Source organism: Anopheles coluzzii, chromosome 3 (assembly GCF_943734685.1).
Source record: "Anopheles coluzzii chromosome 3, AcolN3, whole genome shotgun sequence".
In the NCBI taxonomy this organism is placed as follows: Eukaryota; Metazoa; Arthropoda; class Insecta; order Diptera; family Culicidae; genus Anopheles; species Anopheles coluzzii.
This window is the reverse complement of record NC_064671.1, coordinates 69,195,731-69,215,565: the sequence shown is the minus strand read 5'-3', so window position 1 is coordinate 69,215,565 and position 19,835 is coordinate 69,195,731. Positions and strand designations below refer to the sequence as shown.

The 19,835-nt window shown below is 49.0% G+C and overlaps 1 protein-coding gene across 8 annotated transcripts in view; it reads right to left on the bottom strand.

The window, feature by feature from the left end:
• LOC120957583 (teneurin-m) overlaps window positions 1-19,835 on the bottom strand; it is a 512,748-nt gene that overhangs the window by 107,775 nt on the left and 385,138 nt on the right. The window contains exon 2 of one of the 8 annotated variants that reach the window (XM_040379864.2): window positions 12,652-13,086. The exons of the other annotated variants lie outside the window; for them this stretch is intronic. Coding sequence (XP_040235798.2) covers window positions 12,652-12,655 — 4 coding nt within the window. The 5' untranslated portion in view covers window positions 12,656-13,086. The remainder of the gene's footprint in view (window positions 1-12,651; window positions 13,087-19,835) is intronic. 8 annotated transcript variants of the gene reach the window in all.

Below are 19,835 nucleotides of genomic sequence, written 5' to 3'. Positions count from 1 at the left end.
TGTTACACAGAAACACACACACGTACATTGGAGGCATTTCAAAGTAGAAACCTTTATGACGTGCGGCCTGCCACTCTAGAACTGGTGCTCGTGTGTGCCTTTGACGTTAAATCCATCGCATTCACTCGTTCTTTCTTCATTCACCACCCGCTCAAAACAAGCTCGCACGTCTATTTCTAGAAGTCCTTCTTGGCTCTAAATAAATGCAGACGGGTAAAACGGTGCCATAAAAATCGCTTCCCACACCCGTCCGCCATCGCTCGCCATCTTGCACGGGAGAGAGAGATAGAGAGGTGCTTTTTCTAGAGAAGCTTACCGTGCGATCTAAACCAACGACCACGCGTCCTCACACACACATACACTCAGACATGTGGTGCCTATTTTATGGGAGCCGCGATAAAGAGACAATATGGAGATATCGTTTCGCTTCCCTCCCTTTGGTTTACCTTGGCTTGCTGATTTTTACGACCCGATCCACGACCCGATGCGACGCGAAGTGTGACGCCCGGAGCTCAAAATAAAGAAGCATTTTGTCTTCCCTGTAAGCAGCTAAAAGCTTTGTGATTCTCGTGCTTTAATCAAAGCCTTTGGTGCGTCTTAAGTCAACAGCGCTCGGGCTTCAGATTTAATCTTTATTTCTTTTTACTCTTCTTCCTGTACTTAAAGTTGAGTCCGTTTCCTCGTCTGGACAGTGGGATTGTTTCTTTCATTCGTCGGAGCTTCGGTAATCGAGAACTCCAAGCCGCTTCTGGCAGCAGAATTGATTCCAATATGCTAACCACGTCATTACGCGGCCAGACCCGTTGGTGCCGGGCCAACTTTGCCAAAAGCACGCGGAAAACAAAACCAGCCTGCAAAGCGGAGAAGTCCCCGCCAGGAGCTTTTGGAAATCGGAAACCGGAACTAGCTCGCGTAACTGATCTGCCTGGGGTTTTTTTTTGCGGAAAACGCTACATTTCGCTTGGGGTCTCGGGTTGGCAGCATTATCAAAAATCAAATATAATCACCCTGGCGCCGATCATGCGCTCCGGTCGCTTCTATTCGCCCCTCGGATACGGCATAGACCCTTTGGGGAGTTGGCAGAACGGGGTGGCGCATTTATCGAATATCTTCTTCTTCCCCGTGTGCTTTGTGTCCTTGCTTTGTCCTGCTTCTTCGCGGGAAAGATGATTTCCATCGCACGTCAACTTTACGCCAGACGAAGGGGGCGTCATATTCTGTCCCATTTCCACACTCTTTCCGTGTCCATTTCATGCACGATTAAATGGTGCGAGAAGCTTCCCACTACCAACGCGCAATTTCTGCAGAATCGCTATGGTGCTGGGGTTGATCAATTGCCATCAGCCATCGTGCCCCGCACGGGCGCTGTTAAATGACGCGAAACCAAATCGGTTCAGACCGGTGTGGTGGTACGGTCGGGTTTTGGCGAATATTTCTGCGCGCAAAATGGAAAAACCCCGCGGTAACAGCGGGAGGGAACTTTTGAGGAAGCAAACTCCTGCGAAGCCATTGACCGGTTTATCGCATCACCAACCGGGCGGCTATCACTATGATGGAATGACAATCGCTTGATGCTTCTCGTTTGCAGATCGCCGTTTGCTGTCCTGGATTTGCCATCACCTTCAACTGTCCTTGATGGGTGAGTAAGTCCTTCGCAAAAAGGAATTGCATTGCCATCTCCGGTCTGCTTTAAAGAGCGTGAAAAATGACCCATAACAAAGAGAGTAGCACATGAAGGATGCTGATACAAAGCATTATGATGGCACACACCACGTTTTGATGATGCTGTGGGCATCCGTCCTTGGCCTAGGCCTGACAAGGATTTACCTCCTATGCTCATGCTTCCAGTAGCCACAAAGGCACAGATATTTTCTATTAATCCCCGTGTTCATTATCCGTGTCCGGTTTTTGTAGGTTTGGGGTGGCTTTGCCGGTGGAGTTCCGCCATGTCAAGGCGGATGTGTGGTGTCCTCGCCTTCATCTCCGAACACTCGGCCGGAGTGTCCGGGCAGTGAAGCATTTAACATTTTAAGAAGCTTCAGCACGGTTCGAGGCAACACAAACACTTTAGGCAGGGCAAGAATGTAGTGCCTGTCGTATCCACGAGCAGAAAAAGAAACGGCAGAAGAAAAGTCACAGCAACTACATGACAATGTCATTGTCGTACGAAGACACTAGACACAGTGTTTTGTACCGTTTGTGCCGCTTCTCGGGGGTAAAGATGTGTCGTGTGTGTGCATTAAGATGTCCTCTTGGTGTTTCGTGCGCCTCTCCCCCCTCGTGTCTGTCCTCTCCATGGGCGACTTGATGTCCCGCATTGTTGGCCTGTCCATTTCATTCTCACGCCCACCCAGGATCTCCCAGCCACACACTCACACTTACTCTACCATCTCAATCTCTTGTCCGATGTTCTGGTCGTTGCCGAAACAAACGATCCTTGATATCGAAGGATATGCTCTTAGCGTGTGTGGTTGTGTATGTCCTAAACGAGGCCTTAAAGATATCGTCCCACGATATGGTGAATCACCGGCGTGCAGGGGGGAAAGGGCCAACAAAGACGAGGGTAGAGCCTTGCTGTCTTGTACTTGACTTAATATGTCGCCCCATGTCGTCCGCTCACCAGCGAAGGACACACCATTGAGCACCGAGCTGCTGTATATTGTTGTCTTCTACAACCACCCAGGATAATGTATTTTGGGACCAGCAACTTTGGAGATGAGGAGGTAGCCTGCCTGCTTCCATCGATACGCTCTGCAGGGATCTGCCATTGCAAAAGAGCAACACGATAGTGGCCGATAGTGGCCTTATCGACTGCATTGAAAGGAAAGGAGGCTCTTAGTCTCACCGGTCAGTGTGTGTGTGTGATGGAAGTGGCTGGAGGCGCAAAACAGAAAGAACTATTGACAAAAGTCTGAAGAATATGGCAATATTCCTGGGAGAGTAGGTCCAGGATCCAGGCTGGGAACAACGGCCAGCTGCCACTTATCAGCCGCAAACTCTCCTCCAGTGTACATGAAGTTGACATCCAAGGGAGGGAGGGTGCAAAAAAAAAGCTCCCTAACAAAGTGTCTTGAGGGACTTGCAATCTGTGTGCTGTTGCTGGCATGGCTGCAATGCCCTTGGCGTCTGCTTCCAGCAAGCGTCCTATTACGTGTGAGCGCATTCGTTTAATTTATGTCAAGTGCGCACACGTTGTCGTCCATCCCCCAGAGCGGGAACGCTCATAGGCAGGGGTGTAGGGTCAGTGCGATGCTGCGGAGCCTCCACAACACGAAGGACTTTGTAACATCGGTGGCAGGAAATCGATGTTAAATTGAACACCACTGGGAAACGGGCGGTAATATGCAACCTTCTTCCGTTTTTCCTTTTCTGGGATCAATCCTAGCCTAATGCACAACTAAACGTACGTTGTGTGCGTCATTTTGTGGCCTCCAGTTCCAGATCCTGGCGTTAGGGAAGGAATGGACGGGGTCCGTAAAGGTTACATGGGGCTCGCTCGTGCAAGATGAGTTCGACCTGTCGTCATAAAAACCATCGCACCATCGGTAGCTGTATTACCAGGGGCAGGGCAAGAAATGTCCACACCGTCCATCTTTGGAATCTTCTTCGCTCTTTGGACGGACATCTTGCGCAAATGAGTGCGAGCATGACACCGGTGGACACGGACACGTACGCAGGCTTTCATAGCATCATCATTACCCGGACGGAACGGAACCTTTTGCAATGTGTTTCGTTTTTATAACTTTCGTTTAGAGAGCCTCTGGTGGAAGAATCTGCCCCCAAAGCCAAGGTGGCACACAATAAACAGGAATCTTTTTCCTTCATTTTTTGCTGTTGTTGTTGGACTCGTTTACGTCCCAAGGGTCCCGCGCGAGGGTTAGACATAAAGCTGAGTGCGAGAGAAAGGAGAGCGAGAAAAAATGGTCCCAATCTTACGCAGCAAAAGAAAGGAAAAAGCGGTTCTACGCAACGTCATTATTGTTCGGGTAGCCGTCTACGGAAGGCGCCAGAAGATTCAGGTCTTGCAGGTCGCAGGGCTTATCCTTTCCTCAGCCGGTGTACCACAAAACGGTAAGAAATAAAGTTCGAAAAAAAACCGAGTGTGAGAGACGCAGTGATAGGAACGAAAAATAATAAAAATATTTTGTCACCTATATAATTCACGAAACGAACGGCGAGGACGATATTAAACACGCACTTCTTCGAACCTGTTTGTCGTCCGAACTCCTCCAGCGGATTGTTGCAAGGGACAGACCAAAGCAAAGAACCATGGGCATGTGTCTTATAGATCACACCTCACACCCGGTCACGCACACGCCTCTGGACCCACCTGAGCTTCTCGCCGTGTCTGCCTGTCCATTGGCTGGTGGGAACCCGTCTGGGGACACCCCCAAAATGAATGGGACGGATTTTTATGACCATCAGAAAGAAGCAGAAAAAATAACCTAACCTTTAGATATTCAATATCTTCCGTGATAGGGGGACGCCCCGATCGATTCCGGTCATGCTGAGTCTGTTATTATATTTTAATATGATTCCGACCCAGGGTTTTGGACATGTTGGTTTCCATTGTTCTGGGCAACCTTTGGGGCCACCCAAGCCCGAAGAGATGGGTAATAATTATGACTCGGCGCTGGAACCGAGGAAACAAAGGCTACCCCTCCCCGTCCAAAATCGCTTATTGTTTCTTCGACGCGGTTCGGGTTAAGACCTTTTTCTGTTCTGGCTTCATTCTTTTGCCGAACTATCCACGGCCGGATGTCATGTACGAGATCTTTTTGTGACCCTTTTTTTGTACGTCCAGAACGAGGATGTGTTTATGTCGGTTGACTTTTTTTTGAGGTGGATTGGAAAGGGCATTAAAAGGATGTCCCTCGAAGTATCGCTCCACGAAGACGTCCGCTGTACACGCAAAAATGCTGTGCCCTTGTCACGCAGACAGCGCCCGTGTGGCAGTGGCGCATGAAGCATTAACAATAGAAGAATTGTACAGGTTTGAACCTTGTCAGCTACCGGGCGGGAAGCATCCTTTTTCCAGGGTGCCATTATTAACTGCCGTGCTACTGCCGTGGGAGCACGCAGCTTCACGAAGTTGTCATCGACCGTTGCATATGCTACAAGCGCGCACAATTCCAAACCACATCCAAATACATTCCCTCCCAAAGCAGGCCGTACGAGTTCGCGAAGTAGCATGTGAGGCTGCATACAGGAGCATACAGTGCGCTCCAACTCCACCGCGTTGTCGTTTATGGTTATGGTGTTCTCCGCGTGGAATGCATCGTTACACACACAAGGCCCATGGCCCGAGGAGTTACCTGCAGCGCAAAAGCAATGCAGAAAATTTAATATAAATGCAAAGAATAACAGCTAAACAACAAATAGACAGCAGAATGAATAAACAATCGAGCTCCCGGTGCTCGGCGATCGGAGTAGCAGTGGCAGAACACACTCGTTACTCGGGCATGGTGGAGTTCGCGTGCCTTCGCCGAGATGCCAGCCAACACGGAGGTTGCGAACGTACGGAACGGTACGTATGGGACGGAGCAAAATGCAAAACCGCGCGCCCCTGTCGAACGCTACAAATCAATAAAGAACGAAACCATCATTACCGGAGCTAATTGAATGGTAGTTCTTGCCCACCAAAACACAATGACGTGCATTGCTGAAGATTTTTCAATTTCATCCAGTTGCAAACCTTTCGTTCCACGCTGATAAATGGAAGGCTGTTTTAAAACATTTTAAAACCCATTTCAAACTGTGTAACTGTTTGTAGATAACGCAACAGAATGGACTTGATGCTTGGTGCTTTTACGAGGGCCTCATGCAGATGCTATCGGGCGCTGCTTAAGCTTTATCGCACAGGAACACAACCGGAACAATTGCTCTCCACCTGAAAGCATTATTGGCAGCGGGGTACGGTGTTTGCCGTATATGTCTTCACTACACCGTTTAATAGCTCTACTCGCTCGCTCGCTCGCTCGCTCTCTATTTGCGAGGTTCCCCATTTAAGGGATTGCATTGCAACAAAAGCGAACTGTAGAATGCAGCACCCGCACAGCATCCCGTGCGAGTTGAAGAAATTGAACAATTTAATAACAATAATAAAGATGATAAGCGCAGTTTATGTATGAAGCGAGTCCGCTTCCCACTGCACTGCAGCAGCACTTTACCACTCGCCACTCCGCGATTTCAAACCACTTTCCCTCCAATGAATTGAGCGACTGGTTGCCGGAGTTGGCGGAATGTGAGAAGGTTCGTCTTCTGCTGCGCTGCTGCTGCTGCTGCACGGGAAACTCGTCGGCATTGTCCCGGGCACGAGTGGTAAAAAAAAAAAACAAACCCGTCTACATTATTCAGCCAAGCCGCGTCGGGCCGTGGGACGCGTTGGGGGAGGGGTGAATTTTTCCTTTTTTGGAAAATTCATCCCAGAACACGAACGCATTGGCGGGTTGCGATGGGCGCGCGTTTGTTCCTTGGGAGCGCACAGAAATGGTCACAATCGTGCTGATGCTGCTGTTGCTGCTGGTCGTTGTTGCAGGTCGCGACGGTAACCTGGTGTGCCATGGCGGCGCGTCCGTGCCTGTAAGCTTATGGGTAGGTTAAGTTTATTTAGTCCACCCAGGCAATGGTACAACCGTTCGTCGTTGCAATCCCTGCGTTGCAAAAGGAGCGTAAAAAAACCAACAACAAGCTCGAGCTCTGCCAGCGTCCGTGCCTAATTCCGGAGCGCGGCAACAAAAGAGCCCCGGTCGTATGTGTATATGGGAAACGGACACACATGGACGACGAATTTTGAACGCCGTTTTTTTTTAAACCAGCACCGGGTGGAATACATGCAGACGAGATGCAGGCGCACTCGCCCTCACCGACCAAAGTCTTGCTGCAGACGCTTTTCACTGCACCAATCGCCTTCTTTTTTTGTGTGTGTCGTCTCCCCATCCTCTGTTGCGTTTCGTTATTTGTTAGTTCAGGGGAGGGCAGAAATCCTGCAATTCGCTACGGAAGCTCTCGCGCCGTGTGTACGCACGCCGTGTGCCGTTGCGCTTGGTGTTACGAATTCAAACAACACGCGCGCGTGCAGGACGGAACGCGCGCAAAAAAAACGCGACAGGAGGACGATGCACGCCGTGTGTGTGTGTGTGTATGTGAGAATGCTGCGTAGGTGCAGCACAGCACAAGATGGACACGGAACATCCGTGGTTGGTGCGAATGAGCACAAACTCCGACGTCCGATGTGTCCGAACGTGACAACGAAAAAGTCATGTCACGTGCTAAAGTAAACCGTTTGGGCGTATCTCACATACACTCGCTTCTCCCTGTCCCTGTCCACCTGTCCACCGTGAACTGAGGAGCCTACACAGAGAGCTTCACTGTCCGTGATGCGTGTCCTTCGCAAATGGCACGCTTGCCAGCTTTGGCCAGTTTTGTGCCTCAATGACCGTGGCATGACTCCGATAAAGCGCAAGCGGTGCTTTAACCCATCGCACAAATGTTTCGCTATTTGCATGGTCGCGCTAGTGGCCTGGGTGTGTACGTGTGTATCATTCATTCCCCAGAAAAGAGGTCCTGCCAACAGCCAACAGCAAAAAAAGGAAAAAGCCTGGAATCAGGGACAGGGATTATATTCGCGAGAACTTCATCAAACCCTCGTCATGCGGCTGTCAGACCATTTTCTCCGTCAAACGTTCCTTTCGGTTACCACACAAACCCCGGGCGCTGCTAAGATTCTCCGAATTTGGTAGGAATCTCCCAGACAACATGAAGGTTGGTGCTGGTTGGTTTGGTCTATTATTCCTTTTTTTCGTACTCTTCCCGTTTTTGTACTCCTAAATAGTCAACTTGCGGGCTTTGGAGTGTACCCCGGGGCCACACAAAAGTTCACAAAGACGTCACACCGGCGGGACGTTTGCCGGACAAAGTTTACGCACCCGTCACAACGTCCGTCGTACGCCTTCGTAGGGTGGACAACGATTGACATATTTGATGAGAGTATTTTTTTTTTTGCTCCACTGCTCGCCTTCTTTTGCGGGGGACGGTGAAACCCAATCGTCGTTTTACATGACATGTGCCTGCCGAAATCAAACCCCCCTCACTTCTCAAATTGAACTACATCGGTTACTTGATTATGGACATAAGTTTTTGGGTCGTTCAGGACTTGCAAAGCGGGAAGTTTTCGGCTGCCGGCAGGCAAGGTCCGGAAAGATTTGCACAAGATTCTGATGTACGGAAATTTGATAAGCCTCTCCTTGTGGGTTGTATCAGAGTCAATGGTTTAATATGTGCTGTGCTTTCTACAAACAGCTCAACCTTTTCTCGTGCTTCAAAGATGATGTGCCAATCATCTTCTTGGAAGGAAATGCGCACATGATGGGTGGCTCTGTTTGTCGATTCCTGTCGTCCGATGGACGATTTGAAGCGACGAGATCTCTAACCTCTCTCGATGCTGCTAGTTAACTAATAAGCTACCACTTGAGGCTTCTGTCCATGTTGGTGAAGCATCCCCTTGGGGGTTTGAGGAAGAATGCGCCGAGGTCGTACCGAACAGTCCCCAGAGTTTGCACGATCTCAGATCCCCGTTGTTGGTTGTCATGTCAGCTCGCGTCCAGAGGACCCACAAAACAGGAATTGCGATTGTACCTTGGCGATCAAACGCGCTGACAACGACGATTCGGATCGATAAAAGCGAATAGCCGACCTAGATTTGTAATTCCAGTCCCGTCCACTATTGGGCAGACGCAGACGGTTCGATTCCCGCGACGCATTTCCCATGGGAGGGACGGACGGGCACAACTGCGCTTCGGACGATCGAACCTGCTGCCCGCTTGGTCGCAACAGCACACACTGCCAAAGAGGTGGGAACAGGCACATTCCTCCCGGGTACGTAAGCCACGCGTACCCACTGCTGTTGCTGCTGCCTTGCGCCACTTTCATTGCTGTCAATAACGACGGCTTTTTTTCTTCTCATTCTTGCTCTGCCAAGCAGTGGGAAAAGCGTTCGACGACGCGCCTTGCATTAGCTGCCCAACCTTTGGGGAGGCCCCTTGGACCCAGCCTGCTTCGGTCGAGCCTGTGACAGCTATTAATTATCCCGTCCCGTATTTTGTATGCATTCTGGCAAGCGTTTACCCCTGCGATGGGGCCCAGGCCGAGACATTACCGACTGGCGGCGGCGGCTCCCAAACAAAGCCTTTGCTCGAAAAACCAGGGACCGGGGAGCTGGAGGCAAATGACGTGAACTATGCGTAGTTTGCAGTCAGGGCGTGTGTTGAATATTGGCCAAAGGATTTCCATCACCACCAACAACATCAACAACGCACATACAAAATTTGTACAGAAATATTATTGACCAACCAAGATGAACCAACACGGAACAAATTCTACAGGAAAAGAACAACAATAAAAAAACGGTCTCAAAGTTGTCGACGCCGACAAGTTGCGTTCGATTCTTGTTCTGTATGTTGGTGGAGATGCTTCCTCAAGAACCTCTGCGCATGATTTCCTTCCAGCCAGGAGGTTTTGCGGTGCTCGGGACTTTTTAATGAATTCAGTTTGTAATTGAGGCTGGATGATGCTTTTCGAAGCCCCCGAAGACACCGCGCAACTGTGTTCGTGCGTTTTGCCAAAAGTTTGCTGCGTGGAGTGCGCGGAACAGCACCAGGAAAGTCAATTTATTCCTGTGCTGGAAGGTCCAAACCGTGCACCATTATGCGGTGTGTGTGTAGGAAAAGGTAAATGGAAAGGAAATCGCGCACTCTCTTTCTCTCCATGCGTACTTGTCGTGCTTCGGAGTGATGGTGGGGAAGGACCATAAGAACTAAGTAGACAAAGTTCGTTGGTTGAGTGTCTGTGTTTTTTCGTCTTCTTCTTCTGCTTGTCGCTTCTCTCTCCCTTTCGTTGCCGCTGGCCGTCTAGAACGGATCCCGTGGATGCTTCCGTTTGTTGCTGTCGCGTCGCCTGGTGCCGTAATCCCGGTGGGATTGCAAATAACAAGAATCGACCGAGCAATAATAATGCTGCTTGCGGCCTCCCAGTCACCGGTCTGCAGCTCCACATACCTGGAGAAGCACGTGAGGACGAGAAGAAGGGCAACAAAAAAAAAACAGGAACAAATGCCTATAGAATTTTACAAATCGGAAGCCATACCCTTACTCTACCTGGTCCCCTACTCCAAACTCCAAACAAGCTAAGAACGTTACGGCTCCAGTAGCTCACAAGCATGGCAATTGAAGTCATTATGTGATATGGTTCGACTATCGCCCAAGCACTTCGTTTCGCTTTTGCATGCATAAGCAGCAGTAGCAGCAGCAGCTGCCATGGAAAAGCAAAAGGCATCGTGGCTCGTAAGCAACCGTTGTTCCATGAGCTGCGGGGCCGGGAGCGATATCTTCAGCAACGCTACAAACTGCCTACAATAAATCGACTCCACACATTTGTGCACAAGCTCCGGAGTGGCCTCCGGGAGCGTGACAAAACCTTCCGCGACCACGATCTCCTCGCTTGCCACACCAAATTGTGTGATCTTGCACGGCTGATTAGGCAAAGGGACGAGGGTGAGAGCCGTGGATTTGTACACAGTTTTTGCGCAGTGTAAAGTGACTTTGAATGGCGCTATTTGAATAATTATTTACAAGCCAGCCAGAGCTCGGAGAACTCTTAACGCAGGACACGATCCTCGCCGACAGATAATGAATGTAGTAGAGAGAGAGAGGTGATTATGAAGACAAGCAATTAAGATGAAAAGGAAGGTAACTGAAACACAAAACCAGCAACCCGAGCAGCTACAAATATGGACAAGACATTGGATTGGTCCGTTGGACGCTGATGTAACCCAGGAGCGCTTGTACATTAAAGGTGCATCGGAATTCCAGACAGATACATTCCTTCCCAAAAGGTACGCTCCAGTGCTCCATGATTCGTTTATCCCTCTGGGGACGTAATTCAGTTTTTTTGGAGTGAGTCAACTCCCTTTTAAGCTATTGATCACTTCAACTAAGATGATGAAAAATGTGGAATCTCTTGCTTGGAAATCTTGATGCAATTGACGGTACGATGCTCTTCAACTGTCACGTACACACACACACACACTGAAGACAAAATGGATTTGAGTTGTTTTGGAAAATACCGAAAGTTGTTTTCCCTTCAATGAAATGAAGCGTTGTGTGTTTTTTTTAGCTGCAAAGAGACGTAAACACACACACAATTGTTTATTTATTTACAGCAAAGGGCAGAACTACAAACAGCAGTTTTTCGGACAGCAATCGGATCAAAAAAGTCCTTCCACGCGTGAGTTTCAGACGTTTCGCAGTGCAACACTCGTACGTACGTACTCTTTAAGTCCTCACGCTGAACCTTCCCCGATTTTTCGAATCATCATTCTGGCAACGAACCACCAAACAAACCCTCCCCCGGCAAAAGAGGGATTGCATTATTTATTGACTTTTGGCGTGGCTCGGGACTGGCGACAAGATTACAAAAAACAAGAAGCACGCCAAATGCTGACTACCTGTTCTTCCTAAAACCGGGGAGCAGCAGCGGGCAGGTTTTGGGCGATGGAAAATTGAATTTCACCCAAGCGCGCTGGACGCTCTCCCCTGCTCGGTCGTAAAAGAAATTGGTTTTACGGACACGGAGCCGACGCAAAAGGTCATCTTAAAGCAGCAGCGGCTCGAACGGTGGTATCGATAGAATCGAATCCTGTTTACAAGTTTGTTGATCAACCTGTTCCGAGGTGCGGAACAAAAACGCTTCTTAGGGGAAGGCTCTACGCAGCACTGATGGCTGATGGGGGGGGAGAGTACAGAAAGTAGCTTAGGAAAAGATTAATGCTTGTCACAATATTTGAACAGATTAGTCGACTTCATTTGCTGGGTGCTATTTTCGTTTCATTTTCGGGCCAATTTATTGGCCTCGGTTTGCAGTAATCCTGGATACATCGAAACATTATGTTTCTTGTGTGTTGAATCAAAGATGAAGATAAAGCCGGCTGACAAGTTGAGCAGAACTTGGAACAGAAAACAAGAACATTTCACCATAGTATAACTATAACTGCAAAGGTATGAAATTCCAACAAGATCTTAAACAGCAATAGAAATATTTACCTTAAAAGTGCAACCAAATTGGTTGGAAAGACATTGGCAAGACATACAGAAATGTAAGGAAATATCAAAAACACGCATCAGCAACAGGACAATAGGACACAGGAAGCAAAGAAACAACGGGACACCACAAGACGCCACAGAGACGAACAAGAGTAGGAAAAGAAAGAAGAAAGAAACACACATGAACAGATAAAATAGAAACAAAAAAATAACAAGAGATGCTTAAACAGAGGTAAGAAAAAAGAGGTGGAATTAGCGAGCCAAACAACGTGTACAACTTGCAACAACAGAGTTGTATGTTTGTGTGTGTGCGTGTTTGTAGTTTGAGAAGACAAAAATTGCAATTGCCTAAGATGCTGGTTAGGACCTGTGATGCTGCTGGGAAAGAGGAGATAAGGGTTTCAAGGAAGTTGGGGGGAAAAAGAAATGAAAAACAAACTAAATACACACACATAGAGAGAGAGAAAGAGAGAGAGATAAAATGGTGAAGCGAACAGAAATGGACAAGACGAGACGAACGAAACCAACGTTGTTCAATGAACGGTACACTCACCCATGTTGGGAACATTGGTGAAGGAGTTTTGCGAATGGTATCGCGGGCACACGGAAAGAAAGGTGAAAGATGAAGGTGTGTGTTTGTGTGTGAGGGTGCGAGTGGTGGTGGGTTGCAAGGGTATCGTTAAACGCTATGAAACCTCGGCCTATCAGAGAAACGGGGGGGCGATTTTTGCTTTATGGTAAAAAGGTAACTCTTTAGATGACCAATCGTCTATTGTTTGTTAATCTTATGCGCTGCTTTGGAGTGGTTTATCGTCCCGGACTGGGTTTTAGTGTTAGTATTTTTCTACCGCAAGACAAACCAACAAGAACGCATCAAGCTTTCCTGTCTCACGCTCACGGCATTGAATTGCAGACATCGACGGCGCACGATGGATGGTCCAACTGTTCTTACAAACTCTACGCACTATCCCCGTTTTAGAATACGAACCTGGAACGAGAGGGAGAGAGAGAAAGGAAAGAATTGTGGTTTTATTATTAGGCATACATCATCCCGGCAAATGGTAGAATTAAAACACACTACAGACTACTTTTCATGATGCGATTGTGAATGAACGTCGGTGCGGGAACGGCGGCAACATCCATGTTCACATCCGCACACAGCAAAACTGTCACATTCTGCCGAGTAAACGATGCTTGAACGAGCTGCCCTTCCCCTCGGTGTTGTGGCAGACGCAAAATTAACCCAACTACACAATGCACCCACAGCGTCTCATTGCGCTCACTGTACCGCAAAAGGTAGACACTGTACCCTTCGTCCATCCAGCGACAAGCCGGGCACGACGACATCGTCTCCACACAAAAAAGGAGAAATGCGATAATGCGACAAGCCTCCGCACAGTCGATGGCACAAGCAATATTGTCTATTGTCTTGCGATAATTGAGTCGACGGGGTTGGGTCGGTTTTGTGGCGGAGGGTGGCGCTGTGGCGCCACATGCTTTCCTTTGCCTCCGGAACAAACAACCCCCAGGAAGAGGTGCATTCTTCTGCCATTGTTTATTTTCATCTCGGGCTCCCCTGCTCTCTTGCTCTCCGGAAGGGCTTTCTGATGACTTCCTATTTAGCCTGCAATAGCCTGCGTTTTGGAGACATTGGAGCAGCAAACTTTCGGTCCCAAAGTGAGGTTAAGTTGTGAAGTTAACATTCCTTGGGTGAAGGTACGCTCTCAATGGACCACCATTGATAATGGACGGACAGGGCTTCATACGGACCGGAGTTCTGTTTGCGGTTAATTGGATCGAATCTACGCAATAATAAAAACAGCACCAGAACTTTGGACGCTGGAGCAGTCCCAACAACATGGCCCCCCCTGAGGTCGTTGTTATTACCCAGTGCGGGAGAGAAGACACATTCATTGACATTTGTGTATAGGGAAATCAACTCGAAGACACAAACGCAATTGGCAGTTCGGGGAGGGAGATAACGCTTTTGCAAAGCGAAAGGCAAATAATAGGCAATTAGAAGGCCGATGCTGGAAGCCGCTGTTCCGAAAATCCTCCCAGTGCTTGCGCGCTGTCGAAGAGATTCCTTACAAAGTCGGCGCGCATGCGACGCGAAGACGAGAACCCGTGGTTTTCGGGACGTTCGTTGTCAGCGGCACACAATTCGCTCACTTACTCGGCGGACGGATTGGCAATTCGAAAGGATTATGATTTATTAGAATTGAATGACATCTCATCCCCTATGCTCGATTCAATAACATTCACAATACGAATCCCCCCGTGAGCAGTGGTTCCTTTTTTGGGAACCCAATTTCAAATCAGATGTGACGCACCGAATGATGGAACAATTGGCCAATGCCAACGATATCCCGTCCCCGTGTTTGTATTTGCCGTTTTCAGGGTGAAGCTTACCGGTGACTTTGTTGCCTCCGGGGACCTCAGCAAAAGCGGCTTTTGCGCCTTTTTGGTCGCTACATGGCAGCGCATTTTTCATCTTCGCTTTCGCTTCCACCATCGGGTGCGTTTGATTTATCGATCCATACATCCACTTGGACGGTTTGTGACGGGTGGAGCACGGGCGGAGGGAAAATTACAATATAATACAATTTATGAAATATGCCTTACTTCATCGGCCAACATCGCTAACCCCTCCGCCCGCAGCAATTGCCCTGCGTGGAAAGGGACCTTTCGTTTGGTTTTTCTTAAATTAGGCATACCTTTGTTTGGTTGTGCTTTATTTAGCTTTCAATGGTTGTTTGTTTGCCACACGGTTGGGGAAGGATCCTTGGGAGGCTGTCAAAGGGCTTGTTAGGTTCTCATGTACATATGCTTCCCTCTTCCTTCCACAACGTTTGTGGCGAAGAAAGTGCGCAGGTACTTCGGGCCTGTGTATCGCTCGCAACGTATATGGAAGAGCGCCTGGGTTCGTACGGGTCAAGTATGGTATCGCACTGGGAGATGGTCCTCTTGCCTCCCTACTATTACCCCAGTCCACGCAGGAGTTTCCGACGACAGATCGATCCGTACCGGAGGCGATAAATCTTTCCCCCAGAAATCCGAAACCCATTGATAGAAATGTCAAAAACAAATGGGATGCGGCTGGGAAATGGTTTCTAGCTCGTCGACCCCGCACAAAGTGTCGATTGGCTCGGCGATTGGAGAAAACCCCGAGTCGAGCCGAGACGGGTTTTGGGGGGCTGCTGCTACTCGTTTGATTAAGTGTGCGAAATTAACGGCCTGCTTAGGCTGGAGTTGATCAAAAAGTGTGTAGAAACGAACGAAGACATCAATAGTTCTGCAGTGGTTCGTAGTCCATGCTTCATGGCTTGCCCTCCCCTGGCACGGTTATTTTTGTACTTCCCCGTCCAAAAGCCGAGGTGGCGAGAAAGCGAAAACCTTTTGAAGATTAAAAACGCTGGGAAAGTGTTTGAACAGCACATCCTCCACTAATCCACGGCCACCACTTGGAGATTCATCGCCGTCGCTGCCACCACCACCGAGCGAAGGCAGCATGTAAATCCACTCATCAGAAAGAAAAACATCCATCGAGAGAAATGAGAGAACGCTTCAAAAACTGATCTTTCGTACAAAAAAAAAGTAAAATCCTACCTTCAGGGGGCACATGGGGGCACCTTAGGAACAGTTCGACACCGTTTGGTGCTGTTTCAAACCGGTCGCGCTCGCACGCCGAGCCGTGCTCAAACAACTCAACTCTGTGAAGTGGAACTGTTGGAGTTGCAACCCCAAAAAGAGAAGAAGAACAACCCAACACGACAAGCCAGGGAGCTACGACTCCCAATTTGGAACACGCCGCAACTTGGGAAAATATTTTGATGCCGCTGGTACACTGGTGTGCGCCGTGCGTGCGTTGGCCCGTGCGAGACCATTAAACTTTGACATCGGTGCCATAAATAAGGTTCCGCGCGGCACTAAAGGAGGACTCCCATCCCTCAAAACACACACACACACACTGCGTGAACGTTTCGGGGGCAAGCGTGCGCTCCGGGTTCTACCGGGCTGGGCGAGAATAATCCCCCAGCTCCCGAATATCCACCGACTACGATGTTGTGCCTGCCAGACATCCCGGGGGCTGCTGTTGCTACTGCTGCTGCTGCGTTACATGTCAAACTGCGAGCGAACTAGCGCTGGGTGGAAACATTTTTTATCCGATTTAAGTTCCGCTGCCGCTTTCATCTCTGCGGCTGTCGTCGACGACAAACGCCACCGTCGCCACGAGGCCAAAGATGACGGTGCCGGAGAGCAACAGGCCACCGCAAAGTTCGCGCAGGGTTTCCACTTTTCTATCAAAATAGCTCCAGCGCCGAAAAGAGAAACACACATACACACTCTGCGGTCCTGGGGTGAACTAAATGATTTTTCCCGGAGAGTTACCTAGCACGCCGGATATTCATGGCGCCGAGCTCGGTGCGGTTTCTTTTGAGATAGGTTTTGGGCAAAAACCTTGGATAAAGATATTGCTAAGTTTCGCTTCGGAGCAGCGCGAAAGGATAAAGTATTTCGCAGCAAGGTCTATCTTCGTTGCGTCATACTACGCTTTCTACAGGTATTCCCCTTTGGAACAGGAGGTCTTACGATCTGGTGATGGCACTTCTCACTTTGATATCGTTTTGTTACTAAGGCAACGACGCCACAAGCACAACCCAGAACCGCGGATCTTCTCTTGCAAAAAAGCTGTGAAAACGGATCCGGGAAATCGTTCACTGTCCGTTCGTGCCGACAAAACTTTCGTCGTTTATCAGTGCCATCCCAAGCGCCTGGCCAGTGCTGTTCTGGTGTGGGTTTTTGGGGGTTGCCGCAACTTTTGCGCTGCCACTCCAGCATTCTATTGCCAACGGGATGCGGTCAAATAACCAAAAGATGACCGAAACAGAGCCGGGCGGGCAAAAGTTTTCACCATCCTCTGGTGTCTGCCATGCGAGAAGGATGACGGTGATAGGGAGCATTTTTTTTATCTGTTCGTCTCCCTGCTAGTAACATAGGGCGGGCACACACACATACAGGAAAAGGAAGAAAAAAGTCATCTACATTCTGTTCAGGAGTAACCAGCAGCAAAAAAAAAGGTAGCCAATCGCTCGGACAGAGGACATCGTGTGGGTTTGGCGGGACCTCTTTTTCTCGTTCTCGGACGTTCTACCCATTTTTCGGTTGAACTTTCTAATGAAAAGAAGTTTGACAGTAAGGATGGATAGAGCGAAAAACCTGGTACGATAGCAGCAAAAGAAGTGGAAAAAAACCATAGAAGCTTTTCGTGCAAAAAGATTTCCCGTCGATGGCAGCGATGGCGTGGACGATGTCTGCCTGGACATATCCGTTCGTGCCAAGCGCACACCCGGGAGCCGGGATTTTCCGCGAACACTTTGCGCCCTCCGTATCGGGGCAATCGGTATTGACAGTTTAATTAATGTTGGCTCGAAGCTGAAAATTTTTACTTCCTCCTCCTCTGTCGCCTCCAATGCCCGAACAAATGGGTGCTGTCAGTGTCACAAACAGAGAGCGAGGGAGAGAGTGAATGCCCGAAAGCTGATGGCGGTGAGGACCATCTCTCTTGTTATCGCCCAACCCACCCCGTATAATGTGAGGTGAGATTTTGACAGTTTTGCACCGGCGTCGCTTTCTTTCGCCGAGGTTCCAATTTCTTCTATTTGCAAAACTTTCCCCAAAAGCTGTCCAGTGCTATCAGTGCCCCGTAGCTTTAGACCCGCCAGCGCTGATGAGCTTTTCCTCAATTGCGTTCATTACGGTGTCACTTAATGGGTGTTCGGGAGGTGGAGGGTTAATTCTTTGGAGAAAGTGCTACCACCCACCAGTCTCTTAAATGACTTGCGACACATCAAGCAAAGTTTTGGAGGAAATTCAGCAGCAGCAGTAGTAGTTGTAGCAAGAAATTGGTACGTAAATTGTGCTGTATTGCTATAATACAGCTCGTCTTCATTTCTCATCATCGCAGTGAAACGATGATGCTCTCAATCGACGGATTTTTTTCGGGAACATGTTGGACATTGCTAATTTCTTTCCCTCCAGACAATGGTCCGTGAAGCGTGAGAGGTAGGCGTGGATCGATTGAAAATCTCAGAAGATCATCAAATGGCCAAGCAGCCCCGGGGAGGTCATCAGCAAAGAAGCTCTCTTGGAGCTGAAGATAGCCACAAATTAGTCGCCGGAAATGTTGATGTGTTAGTGTGTACAGATCTTCCAACGAACGAAGCAAATTATGATGATCGAGTCTGGACGATTGGGGAAAAGCGAGTTTTGCTGTTGTTTTGTTTTGGGGTTGGTGATTGAGGCCGCGACGTTAGCATAGTTTCCACGTTATGTTTCCGGGGACCCCGTCTAAACGATGTCGCAGCGCAGGTTAAGCGAAGAAGTCATAGTTAATGGGTCACCCGTTGCGTGACTAGCCAGTCCGGCCAGTGGTCACGATCGACCGAGCGTTTTTAGCATGTCCGAGCAAGCGCCGAGTTTTGTTTCAACATTTGCTTTCTTCCCATTGGAGCCCTGTGTATGTGTGTGTGTGTGCGACCCAATTCTCGATCTTTCCCTTGCCGAAGATCCCGAAGGAGGATTGGGGTGTCCCATGGTTCGCCATAACTAATGGGCGATTATTTGGGGGGGAAATGATTAATGGAGCTATTTCCATATACAGAACACACACGCCAGCTGAACTCTTTCGAACCGGCTGGAAACCAGGAAGCACGAACACAGCTAAAGATGTATTTCCCTTCTTCTGGGTCCTTCTCAGTGTAGGGACCCTTCATGGAGTGGGCCGTTACCGTTAAAGCCTGGCGCAAATGGCATTCCACCAACCGTATGGCAGCTGAGCACCATACGACGACGACCACGACGACGATGACTGTCAGGCGGGCGGGTGCAGATGTAAACAAACGGTTTCAACTGTCAAACGAGCGCACAAAGGGTCACGGCGGGACCCGCGCAGTACTGGTAAGCGGCGGGTGCATCGTGCCTGCGAAGAAGGCATGACCCCAGGATGCGCGTTTGAAGGGTTTCGTCGGGCCGAAAAGCCGAAACGGACCGCGCACATCTGGCGCGGGATGTTGTTTTGGTTAGGCGCGGTATTATATTTTCTTATTACGACCCCAAAAAGTCAAGTGTGCGCACGAACTCTGTGTGCTGGGCACTGTTCGTGCTTGGAGGAGCGAAATAATTAATTGTCGATCGACGCCATACGCCCTATGTGAGTGTGTGAGTGTGTTTGTACGTATAAACAAGTCGTAATAAGGGCGAGAAGAAGAGACGCAAGCGAGTTTTTTTTTCGAATTTTCTTCAGTTGTTTTCCTGCCCATTTTCGGAGGAAGAATTCATTAGCCCATGATTTATGGGATGTTTTATTATGGGCCCATTCGAAAATTAGCGATCCTCCCCCTGAAGCGGTGCTGCGGCAGTGCCGGGACCATAAACCTGACCGAGACCTTCTTGTGCCGCGTGCAGGGTCAACGTGTGTTGGGCCGTCTTTTTTGGCTCTGTTTTCCGCGGCGGCCGTATACTAGGTGGATCTATGATAAACGATCGATTCATCTTCAGAGGATCGCCCCAAAAAAGCGGGACTAACGAATGGCGTTTTTTTCTCGGTGGAGAAGAACACCTCATCCAGATCTGATCTGATGGGTGCCGCTTCTATGAACACATGCACACACACACATACACATACATACTCATCTAAATTGATTCCTTTGAATCACTTTGATGTTTGTTTTCTAT